This window comes from Uranotaenia lowii, chromosome 1 (assembly GCF_029784155.1).
Source record: "Uranotaenia lowii strain MFRU-FL chromosome 1, ASM2978415v1, whole genome shotgun sequence".
Classification (NCBI taxonomy): Eukaryota; Metazoa; Arthropoda; class Insecta; order Diptera; family Culicidae; genus Uranotaenia; species Uranotaenia lowii.
This window is the reverse complement of record NC_073691.1, coordinates 23586998-23614551: the sequence shown is the minus strand read 5'-3', so window position 1 is coordinate 23614551 and position 27554 is coordinate 23586998. Positions and strand designations below refer to the sequence as shown.

General features: G+C 31.3%; 1 protein-coding gene across 4 annotated transcripts in view; it reads right to left on the bottom strand.

Annotated features, from left to right (window-relative positions):
- The window catches only part of LOC129740640 (uncharacterized), a 315420-nt gene that overhangs the window by 56736 nt on the left and 231130 nt on the right, over positions 1–27554 (bottom strand). For all 4 annotated transcript variants that reach the window (XM_055732386.1, XM_055732385.1, XM_055732384.1 and 1 more), the window contains 2 exons: positions 16404–16825; positions 9999–10144 (listed from right to left, as the gene is read on the bottom strand). In XM_055732386.1, coding sequence (XP_055588361.1) covers positions 9999–10144; positions 16404–16825 — 568 coding nt within the window. The remainder of the gene's footprint in view (positions 1–9998; positions 10145–16403; positions 16826–27554) is intronic.

Genomic DNA, 27554 nt, shown 5'->3' with positions numbered 1-27554 from the left:
TCTTTGGAATTTTCGCATTAGAACTTTTTTTTTGTATGCTTAGTGTAAGTAAAATAATTTCTATGAAAGATGAATTCCATGTCACTTGTGACAATGGAAGGATGGCATTTTTATACAAGATTTCCCTGTTATTATCTTTTGATCTTCAGATATTGATATCCTACTTTTGATGATCTATATACATTAGGGTGGCAGCCAAATGGGTCATATCGAATTTCGAACACCAACCATTTCAATAGATGTAGATTGGCCCAATAAATTGACTTGTGCGAAATTTCAGCGCAATCGGACTTAATTTAGGAGTGTCTCAAAACGCTCAAAATTTCGGTTTTTGAACCTTCAAAAATCATCAAATTTTAATTTTGATGCCAACTGACTTAGATTTGCCAGCAGATCGTGGCCTAGAGGAAAGCATCCTTGTCTTCTAAGCCAACGGTCATGAGATTAAATCTCGGTCGTGAAATAATCTGGCACACATAGTAAAATTTTTTAATTTTTTTTATGTTTATCAATCAATTTCATATTTTTTCTATAAACATTATATTATTATTAACATTGACGAATTAGCAGAATATGCATTCCAGATTTACTGGTTTTATAAGGGCGTGGCCAGATATTGATAGTAAATATCGAGACGAGAACGTATCAGGGCAGAAGCCCGGATTTTATAAAAACCTTCCCAGATGTATTCACAGAAATTACTAAATTTGCCAAAAACAATCAAATTGAGTAATGATAAGTTTTAATTTCAGATCCGAAAACGATTTTCTTATTATTTTTTTTTAATAAAAAATAATTAAAATTTGTTTAGAAGCATTGACCACAATTTGATGTGCTTCGATGATTTTCTCCTATCTGTTTCTTGATTTTATTCGAATAATGTATAAATTTTGTTCAAATTTGTCCGGATATTGCCCGGTCCTAGTATTTGAAAATTTGAAATTAAATGCACAGCTTTTCCCAGGTTTTTTTTAAAGATTGCCAGGCCCAAAAACGAGCTGGAAAATTTCTGGAATGCATAATATAGGATCTATCGTTTTTAGCAATGCTCGCACTCGATTCACACAAATGAGCACGCACTTAAAATCTCTTGTTGCGACAATTATTTTTAGTTTGTTGAGAAAAAACTACTTTCGAGACCATTAAGACCTCATAAAATCTGCCAGTCTATCTTTTTATGTTTACTTCATGCCTATCCTTTGCGCTCATTCTTGTTTATTATGAAAATAAAACAATTCCTGTGGTTACTATGGTAACGTACTATGAGAGATTGTCATATAAGCAAGCAGACAAACATGCATTCAAAATGTTTCCAACAATTCGATTGTCGATCCTTTTGGTTACGATTGTAAAATCATAAGTTAACATTTCACAATCCCTTTTTCGAAGTGACTTATATGTTTATTAAAAAAGGGGGATATCATACATGTATTTTTGCGGAACTCAAGCCCCTATCGTTTCAGTGGCTGCTCTTCCATTTCTTTAACATTTCTAGCTAAGCTTGCTGAAAAAAATTCTGTGTTTTGACAAAAAAATCTGTATTTCTGTGATTTCACCAAAAAAAATCTGTGATGGTTTTCTAAAGTTTCATAGAAAGTTAATGAAAAATTGGGTCTTTTTACATTTTACTATAGCAATATAAAGCAATATATTTTTCCAATCCAAACTAAGATAAGATATTTAAAATTTATATTGACATACAAAACTAAAATTTTGGAACCACGTACAAAATTTAAAAAAAGAGTCAGATTCTGTGATGAAAATTGGCTAAAAATTCTGTGAAATTACAGATATTTCTGCGATTACAGCAACCTTACAAATAGTTAGGACAATATAAAAAGCTGATCTGTTGAATTGGAGAAAATGAGAAACTTTTTAAAATTGAGAAATTGAGAATCGTTAGAAAATAGATGAAATGAAAACATGAGAGAGTTAAGAAAATTGATAAAGTTTAGAAAATTGAAAAAATTAGAAAATTGAGAAAATTGACAGAATTGAGAAAATCGAGAAAATTGAGAACATTGAAAAAATTGAGAAAATTAAGGCAATTTGAAAAAATTTATGAAATTTAAAAAATTGAGAAAATGGAGAAAATTGACAAAATTGACGAAATTGACAAAAGTGACAAAATTGACAAAATTGACAAAATTGACAAAATTGACAAAATTGACAAAATTGACAAAATTGACAAAATTGACAAAATTGACAAAATTGACAAAATTGACAAAATTGACAAAATTGACAAAATTGACAAAATTGACAAAATTGACAAAATTGACAAAATTGAAAAAAAATGACAAAATTGACAAAATTGACAAAATTGAAAAAATTGACAAAATTGACAAAATTGACAAAATTGACAAAACTGACAAAATTGACAAAATTGACAAAATTGACAAAATTGACAAAATTGACAAAATTGACAAAATTGACAAAATTGACAAAATTGACAAAATTGACAAAATTGACAAAATTGACAAAATTGACAAAATTGACAAAATTGACAAAATTGACAAAATTGACAAAATTGACAAAATTAACAAAATTGAAAAAATTGAAAAAATTGACAAAATTGACAAAATTGACAAAATTGACAAAATTGACAAAATTGACAAAATTGACAAAATTGAAAAAAATTGACAAAATTGACAAAATTGACAAAATTGACAAAATTGACAAAATTGACAAAATTGACAAAATTGACAAAGTTGACAAAGTTGACAAAATTGAAAAAATTGACAAAATTGACAAAATTGACAAAATTGACAAAATTGACAAAATTGACAAAATTGACAAAATTGACAAAATTGACAAAATTAACAAAATTGACAAAATTGACAAAATTGACAAAATTGACAAAATTGACAAAATTGACAAAATCGATCAAATTGACAAAATTGACAAAATTGACAAAATTGAAAAAAATGACAAAATTGACAAAATTGACAAAATTGACAAAATTGACAAAATTGACAAAATTGACAAAATTGACAAAATTGACAAAATTGACAAAATTGACAAAATTGACAAAATTGACAAAATTGACAAAATTGACAAAATTGACAAAATTGACAAAATTGACAAAATTGACAAAATTGACAAAATTGACAAAATTGAAAAAATTGACAAAATTGACAAAATTGACAAAATTGACAAAATTGACAAAATTGACAAAATTGACAAAATTGACAAAATTGACAAAATTGACAAAATTGACAAAATTGACAAAATTGACAAAATTGACAAAATTGACAAAATTGACAAAATTGACAAAATTGACAAAATTGACAAAATTGACAAAATTGACAAAATTGACAAAATTGACAAAATTGACAAAATTGACAAAATTGACAAAATTGACAAAATTGACAAAATTGACAAAATTGACAAAATTGACAAAATTGACAAAATTGACAAAATTGACAAAATTGACAAAATTGACAAAATTGACAAAATTGACAAAATTGACAAAATTGACAAAATTGACAAAATTGACAAAATTGACAAAATTGACAAAATTGACAAAATTGACAAAATTGACAATATTGACAAAATTGACAAAATTGACAAAATTGACAAAATTGACAAAATTGACAAAATTGACAAAATTGACAAAATTGACAAAATTAACAAAATTGACAAAATTGACAAAATTGACAAAATTGACAAAATTGACAAAATTGACAAAATTGACAAAATTGACAAAATTGACAAAATTGACAAAATTGACAAAATTGACAAAATTGACAAAATTGACAAAATTGACAAAATTGACAAAATTGACAAAATTGACAAAATTGACAAAATTGACAAAATTGACAAAATTGACAAAATTGACAAAATTGACAAAATTGCCAAAATTGACAAAATTGACAAAATTGACAAAATTGACAAAATTGACAAAATTGACAAAATTGACAAAATTGCCAAAATTGACAAAATTGACAAAATTGACAAAATTGACAAAATTGACAAAATTGACAAAATTGACAAAATTGACAAAATTGACAAAATTGACAAAATTGACAAAATTGACAAAATTGACAAAATTGACAAAATTGACAAAATTGACAAAATTGACAAAATTGACAAAATTGACAAAATTGACAAAATTGACAAAATTGACAAAATTGACAAAATTGACAAAATTGACAAAATTGACAAAATTGACAAAATTGACAAAATTGACAAAATTGACAAAATTGACAAAATTGAAAAAATTGACAAAATTGACAAAATTGACAAAATTGACAAAATTGACAAAATTGACAAAAATTGACAAAATTGACAAAATTGACAAAATTGACAAAATTGACAAAATTGACAAAATTGACAAAATTGACAAAATTTACAAAATTTACAAAATTTACAAAATTGACAAAATTGACAAAATTGACAAAATTGACAAAATTGACAAAATTGACAAAATTGACAAAATTGACAAAATTGACAAAATTGACAAAATTGACAAAATTGACAAAATTGACAAAATTGACAAAATTGACAAAATTGACAAAATTGACAAAATTGACAAAATTTGAAAAAAATGGGAAAATTGAACAAATTAAGAAAACATGAAAATCGAGAAAATTGTGCAAAAATTGACAAAATTGAAAAAATTTAGAAGATTGAGAGAAATGAACAAACTGAGAAAGTTTAGCAAATTAAAAAAATTGAAAAAATTGTAGAAAATGAGAAAATTGAGGAAATTTAGCAAGTTAAGAAAATTTAGAAAATTGAGAAAATTTGAAAAATGAGCAATGAAATTTTAAAGATTTAAAAATTGAGAAAATTGAAAAAAAAATGAGAAAATTGAAAAACAAATGAGAAAATTCATAAAATTGAGAAAATTAAGAACGGACGAACCAGCCTGAGGCTGAAAGTCTCTATAATAAAGAAAAAAAAAAGAAAATTAAGAAAATTGAGAAAATTTAGAAAATTGAGAAAATCGAGAAAATTGAGAAAATTTTAAACATTAAGAAAATAGAGAAAATTGAGAAATTGGGAAAACTGAGCGAATTGAGTAAAATTGGGAAAATTCCACCAATTGAAAAATGTTTAAAACTCGAGAAAATAAAAAAAAATTAGAAAATTGAAAAAATTGAAAAAATTGAAAATATTGAAAAAATTGAGAAAATGGAAAAAAATTAAAAAAAATCTCAGAGCTGAATGTCAAAAAGGGTCTTTTATAAAAAAAACTTTGAAAATTTAACAAATTTTGAAAAAAAAAATTAAAAATTGAGAAAATATTAAAAAATCTAGATAACTGAGAGAATTGAGAATATTAAAAAAATTGAGAAATTGAAAAAAAAACTAAAAAAATCGAGAAAAATAAGGAAATTTTAAAAAAATTTAAAAAAATGAGAAAACTTAGAAAATTTAAAAGTTAAGAAAATTGTAAAAATTCTCAAAATTAAGAAAAATTGAAAAATGTTAGAAAATTGAGAAAACTAAAAAAGTTAAAAATCAATTGAAAAAAAAATAATTGAAAAATATGATCAAATTGAGAAGTCTTAAGAAACCTCAAATAAAAAAAAAAGAAAATAAACAAAATTAAAAAAAATTAAAATGAAGGAGATATTTAAGATAGGTTATCTAGAAAATTAAAAAAAATTGTTGAATTTAAGAAAATTAATTAAAACAAAGGATACTAAAAAAATTGAAAAAAAGAAAAAATTTGAAAATTGAGAAATTTGAAAAAAAATTAACAAATTGGAAAAAACACTAAGAATGTCGAGAAAAATGAAAATACAGACCCCGTTCGTTTTTGGCAACATTCGATTTTGGCAACATTCGATTTTGGCAACATCCGATTTTGGCACATGTGCCAAAATCGAAAGGTTTTTAGAAACAACATTACCTTTTAGTTTTCGTTATAACAGGACCAATTTAATTTAGACAAACCCCATAAATTCGTGTTTATGTTCGGAAATGGTGATAAAATGCAACAATAAAAACAAAAGTTTTTATAAAAATTTATAAAGTACTCAAAAATGACAAAAAGATGAAAAATTCAAGAAGTTGAAAAACAAATTCAAACAAAAGACTGAAAATGACAAAAAACAAACAAAAAATGATGAAGAATGACAAAAACAGCGAATATAACAAATGCAAATAAACATTATAAACAAAACAAGAAAAGTGTAAAATGTATCAAAAACATGATGAAAAGAAATTGAAAATTACTACAAATGGTCGGAAATTGACTAAAAATAACGTTTTCGGAGATAAAAATAGTTATTTTGTAAAATTAACTGAAAAAACTAGAGGAAAAAAAACCGTTCGATTTTGGCAACATCCGATTTTGGCAACACAAAATGTACGGGCGTGTTGCCAAAATCGAACGGGGTCTGTAATAAGAAAACTTTTCATAGGGGGGGTTACAAAAAACTGGCATTGATGATATTCTCAAAAAGTTCCAAATCTTTGAGTTGGAGCTGAACTCTTCAGAACTTGTTAGAATTACCACATGAAACTTGAGAAAAATCAGCCAGACCGTAATGATCGCGTTCGACAACTTTATTTATTTTATTTCAATCTGATTTTCTTTATTTTCTCATGCTTTATCTCCTTATTAATGATTCTGAAGCCACTCAACTTTGTATTTTTATAGAGATTACCGTTTTCATCAATATTTTATACGTAGAAGTTTATGTTATCAGAGCAAGTTCACTGGTGTTGGGAAAAGTGGTAGTAATTTTGACATTTTGAAAATTTTACCATGCAAAAATATTTTCAAGATCTCTGGGCGTTCTATTTTTTACAGCACTGTTTCTATTTCAGCCGTATGTGATAGAAATATTGCTATTTTTGCATCACAGCATGCGAAAATACAACACGTGTTATAGAAAAGCTTGAAGGCCACAGATCTTGAAAATGTTTTTGCATGGCAAAATTTTTAAAATGTGCAAAAGTGACAAAATTTCTACCACTTTTTCCCAACTCCAATGAACTTGCTCTCAGTGATCCAAAATTTCCTTTTCTGGTTCTTTTTTTTCATCATATATATTTTTTGCAATTTTCTTCATTTGTCGATATCTTAAGAATGGAAGGGTTCTGATATTTCAGCATTTCTTATACAAAGTGTCTTTTTTCTATTAAAATTTTAATCAATTGTTTCCGATTTTTGTCCGCGTGATCTCTCTGCCATGAGTTCATACAGCTCTGTGCGCTAGTCGGGACTTCTCTAGGAAAAATATCACGGTGAAAAATATCGCGCACTCTAGAGTTTGTTTAGTTATGATGCTTAATTTTTGTATATGCTATAAATGTATGCTATAAATTTTCCTTAAAAGAAAAAGGGATCTGGCAGAGAAAAAAGTTTGTATATCTAGTTCGGTAAAGCAAAAACCAGGTAAAAATTTAAAAGAAAGAAAAAAATGATCATTTCCTTATTATTTTCACCAAATAGTCCGACCGTTAAAAACACAGTGTATAAACACGGATTCCTGAATACTTGTATTGAATGCATGACATTGAATATGTTATACATTTTTAACTTCTTGTGTACCTGATTGATTCATTCTTCCAAGATATACGTACATATGCTCATGATACATTCATTTCATAACAGCTCACACGAAGCCATGGTGCCGGGTTTGGAGATTTGTAGTCTTAATTATGTAATTTAATCCATATTTTGGTCAAACTGTGGCGAATGCGTGCCCCCATGGTGGATCATCAACGTACATACATACATACAAATGACTTAACCAAAATTTGTTGGCCAAAAATCCACTTTCTCGGGCGTTTTTTGAAAACCGATTAAATTTCAGATAGTTTTTTTTTGGCCTTAAAACTCTCCAAATCAGAAAATTGGATCCAAAGTTAACGCATTTGGAAGTAATAAAATTTCAAATTTTCTTGAGGGCAATAACTTAATAAAAATAATAATAAAAAATTATCGATTTTTTTCCTGTACAACGCGGTTTCAAACAAAAGATCGAATGTCTGAGAGGGCCTGAAATTGTTGAAGATTTTCAAAATCCATGAAAATAAAAGTACTTAAGGTAATTTTGTGATTGTTTTGAAGCATCTCTCCAAAGAACGTCCATAAGTTTATCGAAAAAAATGTTTACTAAAATGTTCTAATTTTTCTGTTATTCGATAGATTTGCACAATCAACTTGATCTTCGAGGTGGTACCGATATATTAAAATATTTATCGCATCAGAAACTTCTTGAAATCTTTACTCAATTCCGCAAAATAAAATAAAAACTAATTACTTAAAAAAAACAATCAAATTTCCAGAGCTTCGAAGTTATATTAAAAAAAAAATTAGGGTTATCAAGCTGATCAAGTTTCTTCCAACAATGTTTATTAATCCCTTATAATTTCAAGATTGTGTCACGATTATGCTTAAATAAGACATAAGAATTTCCATTGATTAATGGATTTTTTTTTTGGAATTTGTAACACATAAAATGTAGACCTACAAACAGACGACGCCTAATAGTAGGATAAATATGGATTTATCTGGTGGCTCCAGAGAGTAATTGATGTGCTTAATGTTGATTACTCGAAAGAACTGTAGCTCCAGTTTATGAATATCAAATGCAAGTGAATAACTGGCAGAATTCTTCTTCTATTACTAGGAGATGAGACATCAAGAGGCGTAGGATAATAGATGTAAGTCTAAAATATCTGAATTTGAAGATGTTGGACAAAAGCTCGAACATACATAGGTATGCTACAAAACTGCATACTATCTATATAAAAAACCAAAAAAAGAATTCCTAATGAAAAACTCATAACGTTGAAATAAAGAAGTTTCAAAAGTTTATATCTTCCACGGTTGGTTTTTTTTGCTTTTGATTTTTTTTTGAATGTTTAATCAATTTGACAAAGTTTTAATTCAAGAATTTGATATTTGTTCTGTATAATTAAAAGTATGTTTTTGTATGAAATGTTATGAGGAGAATTAAGAAATTTTTGATTTTCCGGTGAAACCCAGAAACATTTACAGCTAAGTCTGACGTCCAATCCATATTGCGAGTGGCAATACTATAATACCAAGTAGCATAAGCACATTAACTCTCCCATAGTGTCGAATGACGTCGAGCTCGGGTGTTTCAGGTTTCAGCAGAAATCAGAACCGAGTACGAAAATATTTCAACACAACCCTTCCGGATCCAACCGACATAGCTAGCCGGGAATCATTAACATTCTCCTGGTCTGATCCTAGCCAAGTGTTGTCGCTTTTACGCCCACGCATATACACCCAAAAATTTGCAACCTTCCGGGGAATGGCCCACCCACATAATAAAAAGTTGTAACCGGGTCCTCCTGTCTGACTAACGCCGGTTGTTAAAGCTCCTGCTGTAAATTAATAAAACACCCAATTAAACACACCTGATAACGCGCTGTTAGAATAGAAGCGGCCCCATAAAACGCTGGAAATGGTTATAAATTGGTGGTTTTTTAATGCATTAGCTGACATAAATCTGTTAGTTTCGAATGGTTTCAAATGGCAGATGGTTGTGACATTCTCATTTTACACTGGACGTTCAGAATGGGTTGAGTTTCAAATTTTTTCCTCCTTCTTGATGAAATTGCTTTCAATTTTCTTTCGACGTAAAATGTTTCCATCAAGAAAACATCTTCCTTCTGGAAAATTTATTTAGTTTATTAAATAAAATTTCCCAAAAGAAAATCCTTCAAAAACCTCAAACCCTTTTCTCAAATTCAATCGAGCGTGTGGACCTCCATCGATTGACGAAAATTGTCCCAGCCGACTGCGATGAAACCAATAAAAGATGGCCAATGCCTACTGTTTCTGCACGTTTTGCTAGGTTTCCATCCAGCCGTAGTAAACCCTATTTTTGGACCACCTACTTGGATCATTTCTCTCGTTTCTCCTCTTCCTTTCCTTTGAAAACAGCAATAATCGATTTATGTGAAACAATAACCGAAACACGCCATCTTCTGGTGAGTGAGTGGGTGAAAACAAGACACAGACCACATACATGTATGTATGAATTTGATTCAAGGAAACTTACCGGGCCCCGGGGGACAGTGGCTGCAGCTGCTGTGGAGGTGCTTCCGCTTTCAGAAACCGGTACAGATCCGGCGTGGGCCGGGCCACACTGATCGACGAAGAACGGCGTCGGTTGAATACCGGCGATTTCTGATGCTTCAGAAGCTCCTGGAGATGAGAGGATGAAGAAGGACACAACGGATTGTGCGGATTAACACGTGTAGGCCAGGAGTTTATTTTTGGAAATCGGTTAAAAGCCATAGTTTTGTCTGAGAATTCAAAAAAATTTGACCAATTTGACAATATACACTATTATGACAATTTTGACTCTAAAGATACTAATCAATTTTGTCAATTATTTCAAATTTTTCAATTTTGTCAATTTTGTCCATTTTGTCAATTTTGTCAATTTTGTCAATTTTGTCAATTTTGTCAATTTTGTCAATTTTGTCAATTTTGTCAATTTTGTCAATTTTGTCAATTTTGTCAATTTTGTCAATTTTGTCAATTTTGTCAATTTTGTCAATTTTGTCAATTTTGTCAATTTTGTCAATTTTGTCAATTTTGTCAATTTTGTCAATTTTGTCAATTTTGTCAATTTTGTCAATTTTGTCAATTTTGTCAATTTTGTCAATTTTGTCAATTTTGTCAATTTTGTCAATTTTGTCAATTTTGTCAATTTTGTCAATTTTGTCAATTTTGTCAATTTTGTCAATTTTGTCAATTTTGTCAATTTTGTCAATTTTGTCAATTTTGTCAATTTTGACAATTTTGTCAATTTTGTCAATTTTGTCAATTTTGTCAATTTTGTCAATTTTGTTAATTTTGTCAATTTTGTTAATTTTGTCAATTTTGTCAATTTTGTCAATTTTGTCATTTTTATCATTTCTGTCAATTTGGTCAATTTTATCAATTTTGTCATTTTTGTCATTTTTGTCAGTTTTGTCAATTTTGTCAATTTTGTCAATTTTGTCAATTTTGTCAATTTTGTCAATTTTGTCAGTTTTGTAAATTTTGTAAATTTTGTAAATTTTGTCAATTTTTTCAATTTTGTCAATTTTTTCAATTTTGTCAATTTTGTCCATTTTGTCAATTTTGTCAATTTTGTCAATTTTGTCAATTTTGTCAATTTTGTCAATTTTGTCAATTTTGTCAATTTTGTCAATTTTGTCAATTTTGTCAATTTTGTCAATTTTGTCAATTTTGTCAATTTTGTCAATTTTGTCAATTTTGTCAATTTTGTCAATTTTGTCAATTTTGTCAATTTTGTCAATTTTGTCAATTTTGTCAATTTTGTCAATTTTGTCAATTTTGTCAATTTTTTCAATTTTGTCAATTTTGTCAATTTTGTCAATTTTGTCAATTTTGTCAATTTTGTCAATTTTTTCAATTTTGTCAATTTTGTCAATTTTGTCAATATTGTCATTTTTGTCAATTTTGTCAATTTTATCAATTTTGTCAATTTTGTCAATTTTGTCAATTTTGTCAATTTTGTCAATTTTGTCAATTTTGTCAATTTTGTCAATATTGTCAATTTTGTCAATTTTGTCAAGTTTGTCAAGTTTGTCATTTTTGTCAATTTTGTCAATTTTGTCAATTTTGTCAGTTTTGTCAATTTTGTCAATTTTGTCAATTTTGTCAATTTTGTAAATTTTGTAAATTTTGTCAATTTTGTCAATTTTGTCATTTTTGTCATTTTTGTCAATTTTGTCAATTTTGTCAATTTTGTCAATTTTGTCAATTTTGTCATTTTTGTCATTTTTGTCATTTTTGTCATTTTTGTCATTTTTGTCATTTTTGTCATTTTTGTCATTTTTGTCATTTTTGTCATTTTTGTCATTTTTGTCATTTTTGTCATTTTTGTCATATTTGTCATTTTTGTCATTTTTGTCATTTTTGTCATTTTTGTCATTTTTGTCATTTTTGTCATTTTTGTCATTTTTGTCATTTTTGTCATTTTTGTCATTTTTTTCATTTTTGTCATTTTTGTCATATTTGTCATATTTGTCATTTTTGTCATTTTTGTTATTTTTGTCATTTTTGTCAATTTTGTCAATTTTTTCAATTTTTTAAATTTTGTCAATTTAATCAATTTTGGCAATTTTGTCAATTTTGTAAATTTTGTGAATTTTGTAAATTTTGTAAATTTTGTAAATTTTGTAAATTTTGTAAATTTTGTAAATTTTGTCAATTTTGTCAATTTTGTCAATTTTGTCAATTTTGTCAATTTTGTCAATTTTGACAATTTTGTCAATTTTGTCAATTTTGTCAATTTTGTCAATTTTGTCAATTTTGTCAATTTTGTCAATTTTGTCAATTTTGTCAATTTTGTCAATTTTGTCAATTTTGTCAATTTTGTCAATTTTGTCAATTTTGTCAATTTTGTCAATTTTGTCAATTTTGTCAATTTTGTCAATTTTGTCAATTTTGTCAATTTTGTCAATTTTGTCAATTTTGTCAATTCTGTCAATTTTGTCAATTTTGTCAATTTTGTCAATTTTGTCAATTTTGTCAATTTTGTCAATTTTGTCAATTTTGTCAATTTTGTCAATTTTGTCAATTTTGTCAATTTTGTCAATTTTGTCAATTTTGTCAATTTTGTCAATTTTGTCAATTTTGTCAATTTTGTCAATTTTGTCAATTTTGTCAATTTTGTCAATTTTGTCAATTTTGTCAATTTTGTCAATTTTGTCAATTTTGTCAATTTTGTCAATTTTGTCAATTTTGTCAATTTTGTCAATTTTGTCAATTTTGTCAATTTTGTCAATTTTGTCAATTTTGTCAATTTTGTCAATTTTGTCAATTTTGTCAATTTTGTCAATTTTGTCAATTTTGTCAATTTTGTCAATTTTGTCAATTTTGTCAATTTTGTCAATTTTGTCAATTTTGTCAATTTTGTAAATTTTGTAAATTTTGTAAATTTTGTCAATTTTTTCAATTCTGTCAATTTTGTCAATTTTGTCAATTTTGTCAATTTTGTCAATTTTGTCAATTTTGTCAATTTTGTCAATTTTGTCAATTTTGTCAATTTTGTCAATTTTGTCAATTTTGTCAATTTTGTCAATTTTGTCAATTTTGTCAATTTTGTCAATTTTGTCAATTTTGTCAATATTGTCAATATTGTCAATTTTGTCAATTTTGTCAATTTTGTCAATTTTGTCAATTTTGTCAATTTTGTCAATTTTGTCAATTTTGTCAATTTTGTCAATTTTGTCAATTTGTCAATTTTGTCAATTTTGTCAATTTTGTCAATTTTGTCAATTTTGTCAATTTTGTCAATTTTTTCAATTTTTTCAATTTTGTCAATTTTGTCAATTTTGTCAATTTTGTCAATTTTGTCAATTTTGTCAATTTTGTCAATTTTGTCAATTTTGTCAATTTTGTCAATTTTGTCAATTTTGTCAATTTTGTCAATTTTGTCAATTTTGTCAATTTTGTCAATTTTGTCAATTTTGTCAATTTTGTCAATTTTGTTAATTTTATCAATTTTGTCAATTTTGTCAATTTGTCAATTTGTCAATTTAGTCAATTTTGTCAATTTTGTCAATTTTGTCAATTTTGTCAATTTTGTCAATTTTGTCAATTTTGTCAATTTTGTCAATTTTGTCAACTTTGTAAACTTTGTAAACTTTGTCAATTTTGTCAATTTTGTCAATTTTGTCAATTTTGTCAATTTTGTCAATTTTGTCAATTTTGTCAATTTTGTCAATTTTGTCAATTTTGTCAATTTAGTCACATTTGTCAATTTTGTCCATTTTGTCAATTTTGTCAATTTTGTCAATTTTGTCAATTTTATCAATTTTGTCAATTTTGTCAATTTTGTCAATTTTGTCAATTTTGTCAATTTTGTCAATTTTGTCAATTTTGTCAATTTTGTCAATTTTGTCAATTTTGTCAATTTTGTCAATTTTGTCAATTTTGTCAATTTTGTCAATTTTGTCAATTTTGTCAATTTTGTCAATTTTGTCAATTTTGTCAATTTTGTCAATTTTGTCAATTTTGTCAATTTTGTCAATTTTGTCAATTTTGTCAATTTTGTCAATTTTGTCAATTTTGTCAATTTTGTCAATTTTGTCAATTTTGTCAATTTTGTCAATTTTGTCAATTTTGTCAATTTTGTCAATTTTGTCAATTTTGTCAATTTTGTCAATTTTGTCAATTTTGTCAATTTTGTCAATTTTGGCAATTTTGGCAATTTTGTCAGTTTTGGCAATTTCATCATTTTTGTCATTTTTGTCAATTTTGTCATTTTTGTCACTTTTGTCATTTTTGTAATTTTTTTTATTTTTGTCATTTTTGTCATTTTTGTCATTTTTGTCATTTTTGTCATTTTTGTCATTTTTGTCATTTTTGTAATTTTTGTAATTTTTGTCATTTTTGTCATTTTTGTCATTTTTGTCATTTTTGTCATTTTTGTCATTTTTGTCATTTTTGTCATTTTTGTCAATTTTGTCATTTTTGTCATTTTTGTCATTTTTGTCATTTTTGTAATTTTTGTCATTTTTGTCATTTTTGTAATTTTTTTTGTCATTTTTGTCATTTTTGTCATTTTTGTCATTTTTGTCATTTTTGTCATTTTTGTCATTTTTGTCATTTTTGTCATTTTTGTCATTTTTGTCATTTTTGTCATTTTTGTCATTTTTGTCATTTTTGTCATTTTTGTCATTTTTGTCATTTTTGTCATTTTTGTCACTTTTGTCATTTTTGTCATTTTTGTCATTTTTGTCATTTTTGTCATTTTTGTCATTTTTTGTCATTTTTGTCATTTTTGTCATTTTTGTCATTTTTGTCATTTTGGTCATTTTTGTCATTTTTGTCATTTTTGTCATTTTTGTCATTTTTGTCATTTTTGTCATTTTTGTCATTTTTGTCATTTTTGTCATTTTTGTCATTTTTGTCATTTTTGTCATTTTTGTCATTTTTGTCATTTTTGTCATTTTTGTCATTTTTGTCATTTTTGTCATTTTTGTCATTTTTGTCATTTTTGTCATTTTTGTCATTTTTGTCATTTTTGTCATTTTTGTCATTTTTGTCATTTTTGTCATTTTTGTCATTTTTGTCATTTTTGTCATTTTTGTCATTTTTGTCATTTTTGTCATTTTTGTCATTTTTGTCATTTTTGTAATTTTTGTCATTTTTGTCATTTTTGTCATTTTTGTCATTTTTGTCATTTTTGTCATTTTTGTCATTTTTGTCATTTTTGTCATTTTTGTCATTTTTGTCATTTTTGTCATTTTTGTCATTTTTGTCATTTTTGTCATTTTTGTCATTTTTGTCATTTTTGTCAGTTTTGTCATTTTTGTCATTTTTGTCATTTTTTTCATTTTTGTCATTTTTGTCATTTTTGTCATTTTTGGCCTTTCTGTCATTTTTGTCATTTTTGTCATTTTTGTCATTTTTGTCATTTTTGTCATTTTTGTCATTTTTGTCATTTTTGTCATTTTTGTCATTTTTGTCAATTTTGTCAATTTTGTCAATTTTGTTAATTTTGTCATTTTTGTCATTGTTGTCATTTTTGTCATTTTTGTCAATTTTGTCAATTTTGTCAATTTTGTCAATTTTGTCAATTTTGTCAATTTTGTCAATTTTGTCAATTTTGTCAATTTTGTCAATTTTGTCAATTTTGTCAATTTTGTCAATTTTGTCAATTTTGTTAATTTTGTCATTTTTGTCATTTTTGTCATTTGTGTCATTTTTAATCAATTTTGTCATTTTTATCAGTTCTGTCATTTTTTTATTTGCGTCGAGAATGGCACAATTCTCGTGTTATTTTTGAGTCAATTTTGGTTCATTTCTGGGTAGTTTTTGTGTCATTGTTGAGTCATTTTTGTTTTTTTTTTGGGCCAATTTTGTATCATTTTTGTGTCCTTCTCAAACCGTATTTGTTTGTTTTATCGTAAAAAATTACACATTAAATACTGCATAAATGATTCAAAATTGACATCCAATTAACACACAAATGACTTAAAAATTACTCTATAATGACACAAAAACAATCCAAAAATGACACAAAATTTATTCAAAAATGACACTAGAATGGCACAAGATTAAGACTACACTGAGACAGGAATGATTCAAGAATTACGAAGAATTAGACAAGAATGACAAGAATTACACAAAAATGACACAAAAATGACCCAAAAATGACACAAAAATGACAGATGATTGACACAAAAATTACTCAATAATGACACAAAATGTACTAAAATTTGATGCAAGACTCATAAATTACACTAGAAGATCATTTTTTTTATGCTATAACACAAACATGACACAAAAATGGCTCAAAAATGACACAGAACTGACCCGGAAATAAAAAACAAAATCGACAAAAATGACAAAATTACACAAAAATAAGTTAAAAATGACACACAAATTAAACAAAAGGGACATAAAATTACCCAAAAATAAACTCAGTAAGACTCACCTTATTGTTGCAGCAGCAGCTCACCAGCTGGAGACAATTTCCGGTGGGACAGTTCGCCGGATTATTGTTAAAGGAAGCACAGGAACCTCCAAGAGTTGCTCCTCCCTGTTGTGGTTGTTGTTGTTGTTGCGATTGCTGTTGTTGTTGCTGCTGTTGCTGTCCATAAACGACGGACATGATGGATGCCGAGGGAGAAATCGAACCACCCGTCGATCGATGCACTCTCAGGGAGCTGTTCCGGTGCAGATGAAGTTTGTTGCTGTTGCTACTGGCGGAAGTTTGCTGTTGTTGTTGCTGTTGCTGCTGCTGATGGTGCCTCATGAAGCAATAGGAAGTGGTTGTTTTCGTCATCTTGGAGGAAAGATTTTTATTGCTCGCACTCGATGCTATTAACGTGTCCTCCTCGACCTCGTCGCTGTTTTCTGTTGAAAGGGATAAAGGAGAAAAAAATGAATATGATGAAGTTTGTATGCATTAGCACGTGTGAGTATGAGTGTGTGAGTGGAAAAATCTTGGTGTGAAATCCCGTTGGTTGAAGGATGGAAAATTTATTGTCGACATTAAGTGGCAATCACATTTCGCTCGGTAAGTGGTTGAGAGAAATCGTTTTTATAGTCGTGATTAAGGCTAACACCAATTTAAAATTATGATTTATGTGGGTTTGCCACACTTCCTTCGAAAATGTTTATGACTGGGTTAGAATTGAGCCAATTTGATAGCCCAAGGATAAACGAAGTTGTTTTGGGTGATTAACTCTTCAATAGATATACGAATGCCTTTTTCTTAATCTTTTAAAAATGTGAATTCCATCAATTAGGTTTTATTTACTTTACATTACTGAGTAAATCCGCCAGAAAATTGGAAGCTGAGCTTCGCGCGAGTGATATGTTAATTACAGGCGGACGAGCGTCGATGAAAGCCTGCGGCTGCACTGATAGTTCCATAATTATGGGCTATCGTGCCAAATTGGGAGAGCTGATAAATGGTGACAGTCATCCCGCTCGCTGATGACATTAATTGGCGCGCCCGGTGACGCTTTTCGGAACATATTAATTTCATTATAGACCATTCATTTTTCCCACAGGCAATGTGACCAACTGACCATATTTTGGCATCAACTATTTATTCAAAGAGTGGTGTCTTTTACTAATTTTATATTAGTGCGAGAAAAAAAACACCATTTTTCTTTCAAATTTACTTGAAAAACAAAGGCAAAATCTTGCTTCGAAGTATGCCATTTTTTTGCTTTAAAATTTTCTAGCGTTTTTACTCCTGAAAAAAAAAAGAAATGAAATGAAGAAATTCACTGAATTCTTACTTTTTAGTGAAACTTAAAAAGTGTTTTAAGTGAAATGTGTTTTAAGTGAAACTTAAAATGTGTTTTAAGTGTGATTTTGAATTCAGAGTGCCATTTTTCGCTACACATAAGCACAAAGTGATGCCAGTTGAATCGATTGATTTTCAATGTCAAAAGACATACCCATACCCCCCTATTCAACAGCTTGTAACTTTTTTGCCTTATAAGATACGAAGTTACGGCCTTCAACGAAGTTGTTCAGCGGAAATTTTTCTTTTGAGAATATATAAAACCCAATACTAGGCTCGGTTCCAAAGAAGAAACAAAAGTGATGTTGATTTTTCAGAACAAAATATTCCATTTTCCTATACAAACATAAAAGTTCAAATTTACTCATGTAATCGTCATTCGAAAATTCTGCGAAAAATCATGGGTGAGTTTGGAAACAAACCGAAGCTTTTAAAACTTTTTGGTTTTAAAAATTGAATAATGACTCCACGTCGACTCAGTCTAATGCCATAACTTCATATAGCTTGCATTCTTACCAAATTTTTCTGTAAAAATTGATGTCTCCGTCCCGTCAACAGTTTGGACATCCCGAATAGTGTAATACTGGTCACCAGGAAGCGCTTTGCGATCAAACATGCAAAAGGTTTCGTGGTCAATGATAACGCTCAGGACGCGCATGACTTTTCGGTCCAAAGTTTTGTCCACAGGATTCGGTTTCTGCACAGTTTTTTGCCCACGAAGCTCATTTCCTCTCCATACATCCGAATCGCATTTCGGACCGCTCCAATGCTGACTTCTTCCGTTCTCGCCAACTAAAACAACGAAATGTTGCACACCATTTGTACACGATACTTTTACGCTTTTCCGGGAAAATGCTTCTAAACTGGAACTCACGATACACAGTGTTAGAAGTGGAACTGTAAACCAAGGTGTGTGTTTGTATATATAGGAGGTGTTACCCAGTGTCAGCCATTTTGGCAATTTTTGTTTTGAAACCGAGGAGGAGTTTTTTTACCAACAAACCACACAGCAGCTGAGCAAATATTCTTATGTTTGTGAACAAACACATTGAGTGGCCCGCTCACTCCTCGCCTACTTACTGTGAAAGTCGGAGAATCTTGTGTTTCTAAAAACCTTGCTCAAAACGAATACTTCTTTTTGGTCCGGAAAAACGCTATTGTCAACTGGCATCGCAAATGGAACGAAGATGAGTTGGGTCAGTGGCTCCACTCAATTATCGCAAAGGTAAGCCTTAAACTCTGATTCAATAGATTGGACCTGAGTCGGGATTTCATTCAAAAATTTTCCCGTCTCATGTCCAATCATTGTTCCTTAGACGCGTTACTCTTTCGTGTACATCTCGCTAGCAGCAATTTGTGTCGTTGTGGCCAGGGTTACCATGATGTCGAGCATCTTGTTTGGTCTTGTGAGGACCACCTTATCACCAGAGCGAACATAATACAATCCCTTCAGGCCCAAGGCAAACTACCTAACGTTCTAGTGAGTGATGTGCTGGCTGCGGTAGACCTCGATTACATGTTCTAATTATACCTTTAGATTTAATATAGATCTTCGTGTATTAATTCCTTTTCCCTTTTCTTTATTCTTTTTTCTTTAACTATACTAGTTTTAAATAATGAATTGTGAAAACAAAAACAAGAGTATGGCTCATTAAAACCTACGGTAGGAGCCGTTTCAAATAAACAATATAAAAATTAAACCATAGTACACGGAAAACAACAGGTAGGCCATGGCGCTTAACCTCACTTCAAAGATCCGTGTATGTACACAGCATGCTTGCATATTAACAATATTGCAGTGTTATATAAAATGGAAATAAGAATTATTAATAAGGAGGGTATCGAAAATTAACTATAAACATTTTGGCCCTTCTGCTTACTAACGCGTGAACGCGCACAACTGTGCTCACTTGTATGTAGCATCTTGATCTGTCAAGAGTGAACCAGGCAGCGCTTTGTTTACGTTTGAAACATTCGTTTCTCCCAAAATGTCGCGAATTCAAAAGGAAGTTAAAATTCCTGTGTTGGACACTTTGATGCGAGAGAAGGGCATCTCGATGAATGAAGTGGCGAAACGTTTCGGCATTCATCCGGCGAGCGTAAAATCCATCATCCACAAGTTCGGGGAACACTATACGTTCGATGATTTGCCAGGAAGAGGCAGAAAACCAGGACCATCTGACCCAAATCTGGACCGTAAGGTAATCAACCTCATCAACCGGAATCGATCGATGTCGATACGGGATTTGGCGAAAAAAGCTGGGACATCGATCGGAATGGTACAGCGGATCAAGAAGCGGAACAACCTGAAGACATACAAGAAGCAGAAAGTGCCAAACAACGCCTGAACAAAAATCACGAGCCAAAACCAGAGCCCGGAAGCTGAATCATCGGATTTTGCAGAAGCCAGATAGGTGATTCTCATGCACGATGAAACTTATGTAAAAGAGGATTCCAGTACTCTTCCGGGACCACAATTCTACACTGCAGCTATTGGGGAGGATGTGAGTGACCACGAGAAGTCGATTGAGGTGGAAAAAATTGGCCAGAAAGAGCTTGTGTGGCAGGCAATCTGCTCCTGCGGATTGAAGTCGGCGAGTTTCTTTACAAAAGGAACAATAAATGCCGATATCGACCAAAAGGAGTGTTTGCAGAAAAGGTTGCTGCCACTATATAAGAAACATACGACTCCACCATTGTTCTGGCCGGATTGGAAGCCAACCCGCTACGCTAAATCCACTCTTAGATGGTTTGAGGATAACGAAGCAGATTTCGTTGAGAAAGATATTAACCCACCAAACTGCCCCCAGCTTCGCCCCATAGAACGATATTGGGCTATCGTCAAGAGAGCTTTCAAGAAGGATGGTAAGGCCAACAGAACCATGGCCAAGAAGTATGATCAATCAGCTGTACCAAACCTAATGAAACGCGTCAAATCGAATATTACGAACAATTACTTTTTTACTTGTATTTCTTTATTAACTGTAAGAATAAGCTTTTAAAAACACTTCCGAACTGTTCCTTTGTTTGAGACATCAATAAAATCAATACAATGGAAAACAAATGTGTTTATATCTTATTTTCGGTACACTCATTACCATTTTACACGTATTCTATTTATTTATTTAATATCTTCGAAGGATAATTTCGCACAGACTTATTGAGCTTAAAATTGTCTTCACCTATTTTTGTACACTTGTTTTGAAACGCCAAAATAAAAAATGCTGGCACACTCACTGAAGTAACGGTTGCACGTGTCCATTGGGTTGAAGTATCCATACGTTGTTCGGTGAGCGGGACTCCAAAGGAGCTGTTGAGTTCGAAGTGGGCGTGTAGGAGCGAACTAATGGACATTTTGTAACGACTCGATGTTGCCGCTCAGAATGTCATATGTGAATAGACACTTTAAAAATTTTATTCTACGGGACAGCTTTTCTAAGTGTATAAGGTTACATTCCATCCTAATTGCGTAGAGCGAAGCGAATAAAGGCTCGCTGGACATCTTCGATGGATTGGTTAAGATTCGATTGATACGGGCCCAAACAGGAGCTGCGTACTCGAGAATGCTTCTGACATTCGAGCAATAAGGATCCTTGTTAGCATAAATATCGTTGAAATTAACAGTGTTTCGAAGAAGAAAGCCGAGCATTGCGTACGCCTTTGCGATTGTGGTGGCAACGTGTGTATAGAATCTCATCCGACTGTCAAAAATTACACCTAGGTCCTTAATTGTGTCGACCCTTTCCAAAGAGCAATCATTCATAACGTAATTATGGCGGAGCAAATTGCGTGATCTTGAGAAACACACTAGTTTACACTTTTCTACATTCACCAACATCCCGTTCAACCTGCACCATCTTCGAACAGCGTCAAGATCATTCTACAGTAAGATATAGTCAAGTGGTGTCGTGATTTGGCAAAAATGCTTTAAATCGTCTGCGTAAAACAGCTTTTGTGAGGTCAACTGATAGCACAAATAGTTCACGAACATGATAAATATGAGTGGCCCACGATGACTACCTTGGGGAACACCAGAAGGGATCACGAAGTGCACAGAACAGACGGAGTTTACTCGGACGTAAGCTGAGCGGGGGCTTAAATACTACTCAAGCCACGTAATAATCCACTCAGGAAGTCCCAAGTGTCTGAGTTTCTTTATCACAAGTTTATGAGGCACTCGGTCAAAGGCTTGAAAGAAATCAATGTAAGCTACACCAACTTGCTGACGTTTTTCGAGCTTTGGCAAAACGAGATTAGTGAATGACATCAGATTTTAGGTAGTTGGCCATTTTCTCATAAATCCGTGTTGAGCATCGTCAATTAATTGTTTAGCGGATGGGTAAACAGCATTGTACACTAAAATCTCCAGAACTTTTGCTTAACAGTTGAGGATCGAGGTTGACCGATAATTTTCTATGCAATTTCGACGCCAATTCCCAAGCTAGCGGGAATGTTCCGGAAGACAGAGATAAATTGAAAATCCTAGTAAGCGGCATCGCTATAGCAGATGCGCAATTTAAAAAAAAAACAACGGTGGCAGATTATCAGGTCCTGGTCCTTTGGAGGAGTTCACTGCAGTCAGTGCATTGTAGACATCAACAACAGATAAAACAAGTGGAGGCATGTTTACGCTGTATGACGGTAAAGATGATGCAGCCGGAGGGAAGAAAGATCATTATCATTTTGGAAGACCGATCGAAAAAAAAAATTATTTACAGTCCATACGCAAATGCCCGCACCTTGGCCTAAACCCTGTCCATAAGATTCTGCCCAACCTGTAAATCAACCGTTTTTTGAATGCAAACCCATACTTTCTTCAGTTCCTCGACAGTCTTTACTTCCTTAAACCTTCACCACTTTAAACAAAAAATAATGAAATTGAAATTTAAAATATTTTTTTTTTAATTTTTGCATTCAAAGGCGAAAGTTTCATCCAAAACACATGAACGTTTTTTTTTTTTGGAAGCTTTTGATGTGTTTCCAAAAATAAAACAAGACATCATGTAGATATTCTTTTTCTTTATTTCTATTGAATATTGCATGGGTTTTGTCCAAATTTACCCGGATTTTGAGATTAAAGTTTTAAAATCGAATGTCCTTTACAAGGTTTTTATCTACAATAAATGACATAATGAGACAAAATCCTTTATGAGTTAATTTTAACCGGTAAATTTACGACTGATCATTAGAGTGGTCCAAAATTGTATGAAAAATATTATCTCTTTCATAAAAAATTGGATTTCGTGCAATGTTTTGCAGTCACAGTTATTCGTACAATGGTTGACTGAAAAGAGGTTAGTGAGTAGGCGTTGATTTGATGGAAGCGTACGCGTTTTTTTTTCTCCGTCCAGAAAATTAAAATATTTTGTTTGTTTAAGGAGTGAAATTATTGGAAATGTTTTATACAAAGCTGTTTTAGGATGATCCGAAGCCGTATTGCATCGGATGTGGTGCGATCTCATGATTCAGCGATTTTTTCCTGTGTTTTTCGGAATCCATCTTCGAGAGCATCTAGTTAATATGGTGTTTTTCTGTACTGCCATGTAAAATTTGGGCTCCTGGAATTGAAGTAAGATTACATCCAACACTGGTTGACTAACGTGCCATATTTGTGTGCTGATGGCGAAGATGTTTTAATCAGAATACTGTAGTGTCACTTTTCATTAAAGTAAAAATTCATTTGTTCGTTATAAGGGTTGAGGAAAGTGATTTGGGTTTTTGGGAAATGGTTTTTCGTTTTTCAGCATATGATTGCCAAAACGCACTGTGGCCTGCTGTGATTGTTTAAAATGAAGATGAAGAGAAATTGAAACCCCGATGAGTCCCTCACGATTAAATGCCAAGGATAAGAAGTGTGGAAGTCATTAACGGCTGACGATGGATTTTGGTGAGATTGTTTTATGTTGAAACTTTTCAATCCTATCTGCCAAGTAGGATTTCCTATTTTTACCCTTCCAGATGCCTTCTGAAACAGCTTTATGGGTCGTATGAGTTCTCTGCACCTAAAGAGTTTGTTTTGCTGTTACAGAACTTCCCTACCATGATTACATTGACTTGTCGCGGTGTGCAATATGGTACCACACTGATTTTCAAAAGTAACACTTGAAATAAATACTGATTCCAGGTACTTATTTTGGCATCTCGTGTTGGTTATGATTATCAGTTGTACCTCTTGTATCAGCCAATGCAAGATGTGTGTAGTCACCCCTTGCTATGCTATGCTATGCTATGCTATGCTATGCTATGGTCGACTGAAAAGAGGTTAGCGTGTAGAACTCCGACCGATTCTACACTGATTTGACAGGTCGCACGAGGTCGTGTAATTTGTTTGGGAAGTTTTTTTTCATAGAATTTTATCTAGCGTGACTTTTTTCACCTAGAAGCATCAACATAGAGACAACCAACTTCATAAAATGTTTGTATAAATTCAGAACAAATCAGGTTTACATTTTAGATTTTTTTTCGAACATTTACAGTAAAAGAGACAGTTTCAGCGAAATAAAAAAGAATGTGGAAATGAATCAAAAGGCACATAGGACATTTTTGCGTAGAACAGCTTATTACACTGTTCGAAACTTTTCAAGCTTCTCAAACCCGTTGTTGCTGCTTCGTTATAGTGTAGCCTGTTTAACTTTTGAAACGACTTTATAGTTAACGAGCTGCTCCAAATCTTTTAAAGGTTGACTGAAGCATTACGAAGCGTTGCAGTTTCAAACCTTTCGAAGACATTTCGAACCATCAAGACAATTCTAAGTTTTTTTTAGGTTTTATTAGTGACACTTTACCACGCTTTTTAATGTTATAGTAAAGCTGTATTGAGCCCTTTGAAGCTAACGTACTTTTTGAGTAGCATTTCTTTTATCATTGATTTCCGGAGAAAATTGGAACAGTTCAAAGTTTTCGAGAGAATATTTCTAGGAAGTATCACCTTTCATGTGATGACTACCCTACCCAGTGTCAGGTAAGCGTGACAACTCTTCTTTTCCCACTCCCGCTTTTATGCGTAGGAGTAATCAATTATAACACCCGACAGACACCCACTGTCAGCTCGCTCGTTTGATTGAATAATGTGCCTTCAAATGCGCGCTTTATTAGTGTCGGACCAGTTGTGAGTGATTCATTAGTAGGAAATTGTATTTGGCAATCCGTCTTACCTATGATTTCAACTCAAACTTCTTAAAGCAAAATTTGTGTTTATGTTCATTTCTGTGCAATTGAATAACGTCGTCTAAATCTGTCAAAATCATTTAAGAAAAAAGAGTAAAATGTTATTACAAGACCTAATCCCCTGCACAGCAAGCCATGCAATGCGAATCGTTGCACACATTACGGAGAAAACAAATTAAACTTTTCGAATGGCTGCTTCACGGGTGCCTGTCTGTGATTGATTTCGGTTATAAATTGAAAACTGCTTTTCCGAACGACGGACGGCGACAACAAAACGAGGAAGTTAGTTTACTGCCAATATTCACCATCAATCAGTGTTCAAACCTAAATTGAACGAGTTTGTGAGTGAGTGAGTAAGTATGTTCGGAGCACGTGGCTGAGAAATGGTTGCCAGGCAACAACAACAAACGAGTTGCTGCTGCTTATCCCGAAAGGATGTTTCCAAGTGACAGTGTCAAAATCACTATGTCAAATAGAAATAAGAGGAAATCGATATGTTACTTTCGAGAGGAGTTTGCATGTGTTTACTCTACGAAGTGTGAAAGTCATGGCTGTCTTTAGAAAGGGCGGTGACTCGAAGACTGATAAGCCGTTATTTATGGTAAAATAATTCGGTCGATTCGGCAGAGTAATGTGTCAAATAACCACAGGCTGACTAGATAGCTAGTGTGTGTATTGCAATTCCTATATTTTGGAATAGAGCACAGCAAAAAACAAAAACGCTCCCTCATCTTTTAACGAAGAGTGACAGCTGTTACAGCTGTCAGTTAGGATGGCAAACGCACATATCCAAACTTGGAGGAGGATAACGAAAAAGGAGGATTGGATTTCGAGTTTTCCTATTAAAGTCGGGTAATTCGATATGGTATATGACAAACGGTCTCAAATATTAACTAGTTTATTATTCATTTCGTTTTGAAACATCGTCATTTAGGAATGATTAAAATGTGGAGGAATCAAGAAGCAAAAATTAAATCAATGCGTTTTAAAGGACGACATTTGCTAGAGAAAAATTTATTCATCATCAAGGAAGGCGACAACTCAAAATGCACGGCACTTTTCCAATCGTAAAATGTGCACAACTTTGTTACTGAAGACTTCGTTTAAGTGTATTTTTTGTTTTCATTTCGAAGTAAATTGTGAGTTGAATTATGGAGAGCCAAAATGGGTTGAAGTTTGTTGAATTACCCATCACAAAAGGTTGGTACATTTTCTATTTGACCAGTTTCTCCTCTGACAACAACGATGGCAATTTGAGAAGGGACAGAATTGTTTGTGCTGCAATTGGGTTGGAATTTTGTTTGTTTTTTGTCTTAGTTCATCCGATCGAAAGGAGGAGGAAAGTTAGGAGAGGTTGGGATTTCCGACCTTTTTAGTGGATATCGGACAAAATTGGTCCTGAAATATGACCGCTTTGATCCTTTTCAGTACTTTCTCGAGTTTTGGGTTTGCCATAGTCAGCAAAGAAACTGATCCAATTTATAATAATGGAAATAAAACTTTGATTGTCATAATTGTTTCAGTAGTTTGTTAGAAAAATCCAAGAGAAGTTGCCTAACAAATCCCAAATTATAAGTGAAACTCGTAAATCGAGAATCAGGAATCGAGATAAACAACCGAAAATAGAGAATCAAAAGTTCAGAATTGAAAATCGAGCATCGAGAATCGAGAATTGAGAATATCGAGAATCAAGAATTGATAATCGAGAACCGAGTATCGAGAATCGATAATCTTGTATGGAGAATCAAAAGTTAACTATTGATAATCGAGAATCGGATATCGAGAATCGAGAATCGAGATTGGGAAATCGAAAATTGAGAATCGAAAACTAAAATCGACAATCGAGAATCGATAACTGAAAATTGAAAATCAAGATTCGAGAATTGAAAATCGAGAATCAAGAATCGAGAATCGAGAACTAAAAACCTCACAAATCTAAAATTATAAGTGAAACTCGTAAATCGAGATTCAGGAATCGAGATAAGACAACCGAAAATAGAGAATCAAGAGTTCAGAATTAAAAATCGAGCATCGAGAATCGAGAATTGAGAATATCAAGAATCGAGTATCCGGTATCGAGAATCGATAATCTAATATCGAGAATCAAAAGTCAACAAACGATAATCGAGAATCGGATATCGAGATTCGAAAGTCGAGAATCGAGAATGGACAATCGACAATCGATAATCGAGAATCGAGAATCAAGAATCGAAAAACGAAAATCTAAATATGAAAATCGAGGATCAAGATTCGAGAATCCAGATTCGAGAATCGAGAATCAAAATCGAAAATCAACAATCGGCATCGACTATTGAGAATAGAAAATCGACAATCGACAATTTATATCGAGAATCGAGAATTGAGAATCGTGAATCGATAATCGAGGGTCGAAAATGGAGATACGAGATTTGAGAATCGATGATCGAAATTCGAGAATCAACCTTCGAGATTCGAAAATCCAAAATCGAGAATCGAGAATCGACAATCGACAATCGAATATCGAGAATCAAAAATCGACAATTGAGAATCGAGAATCGGATATCCAGAATCGAGAATCATGTTTCGAGAATCGATAATTCAAAAACTAAAATCGAGATTCGAAAATCGTGAATCGATATTCTAGAATCAAGAATCAACAAGCGAAAATCAAAAATCAAC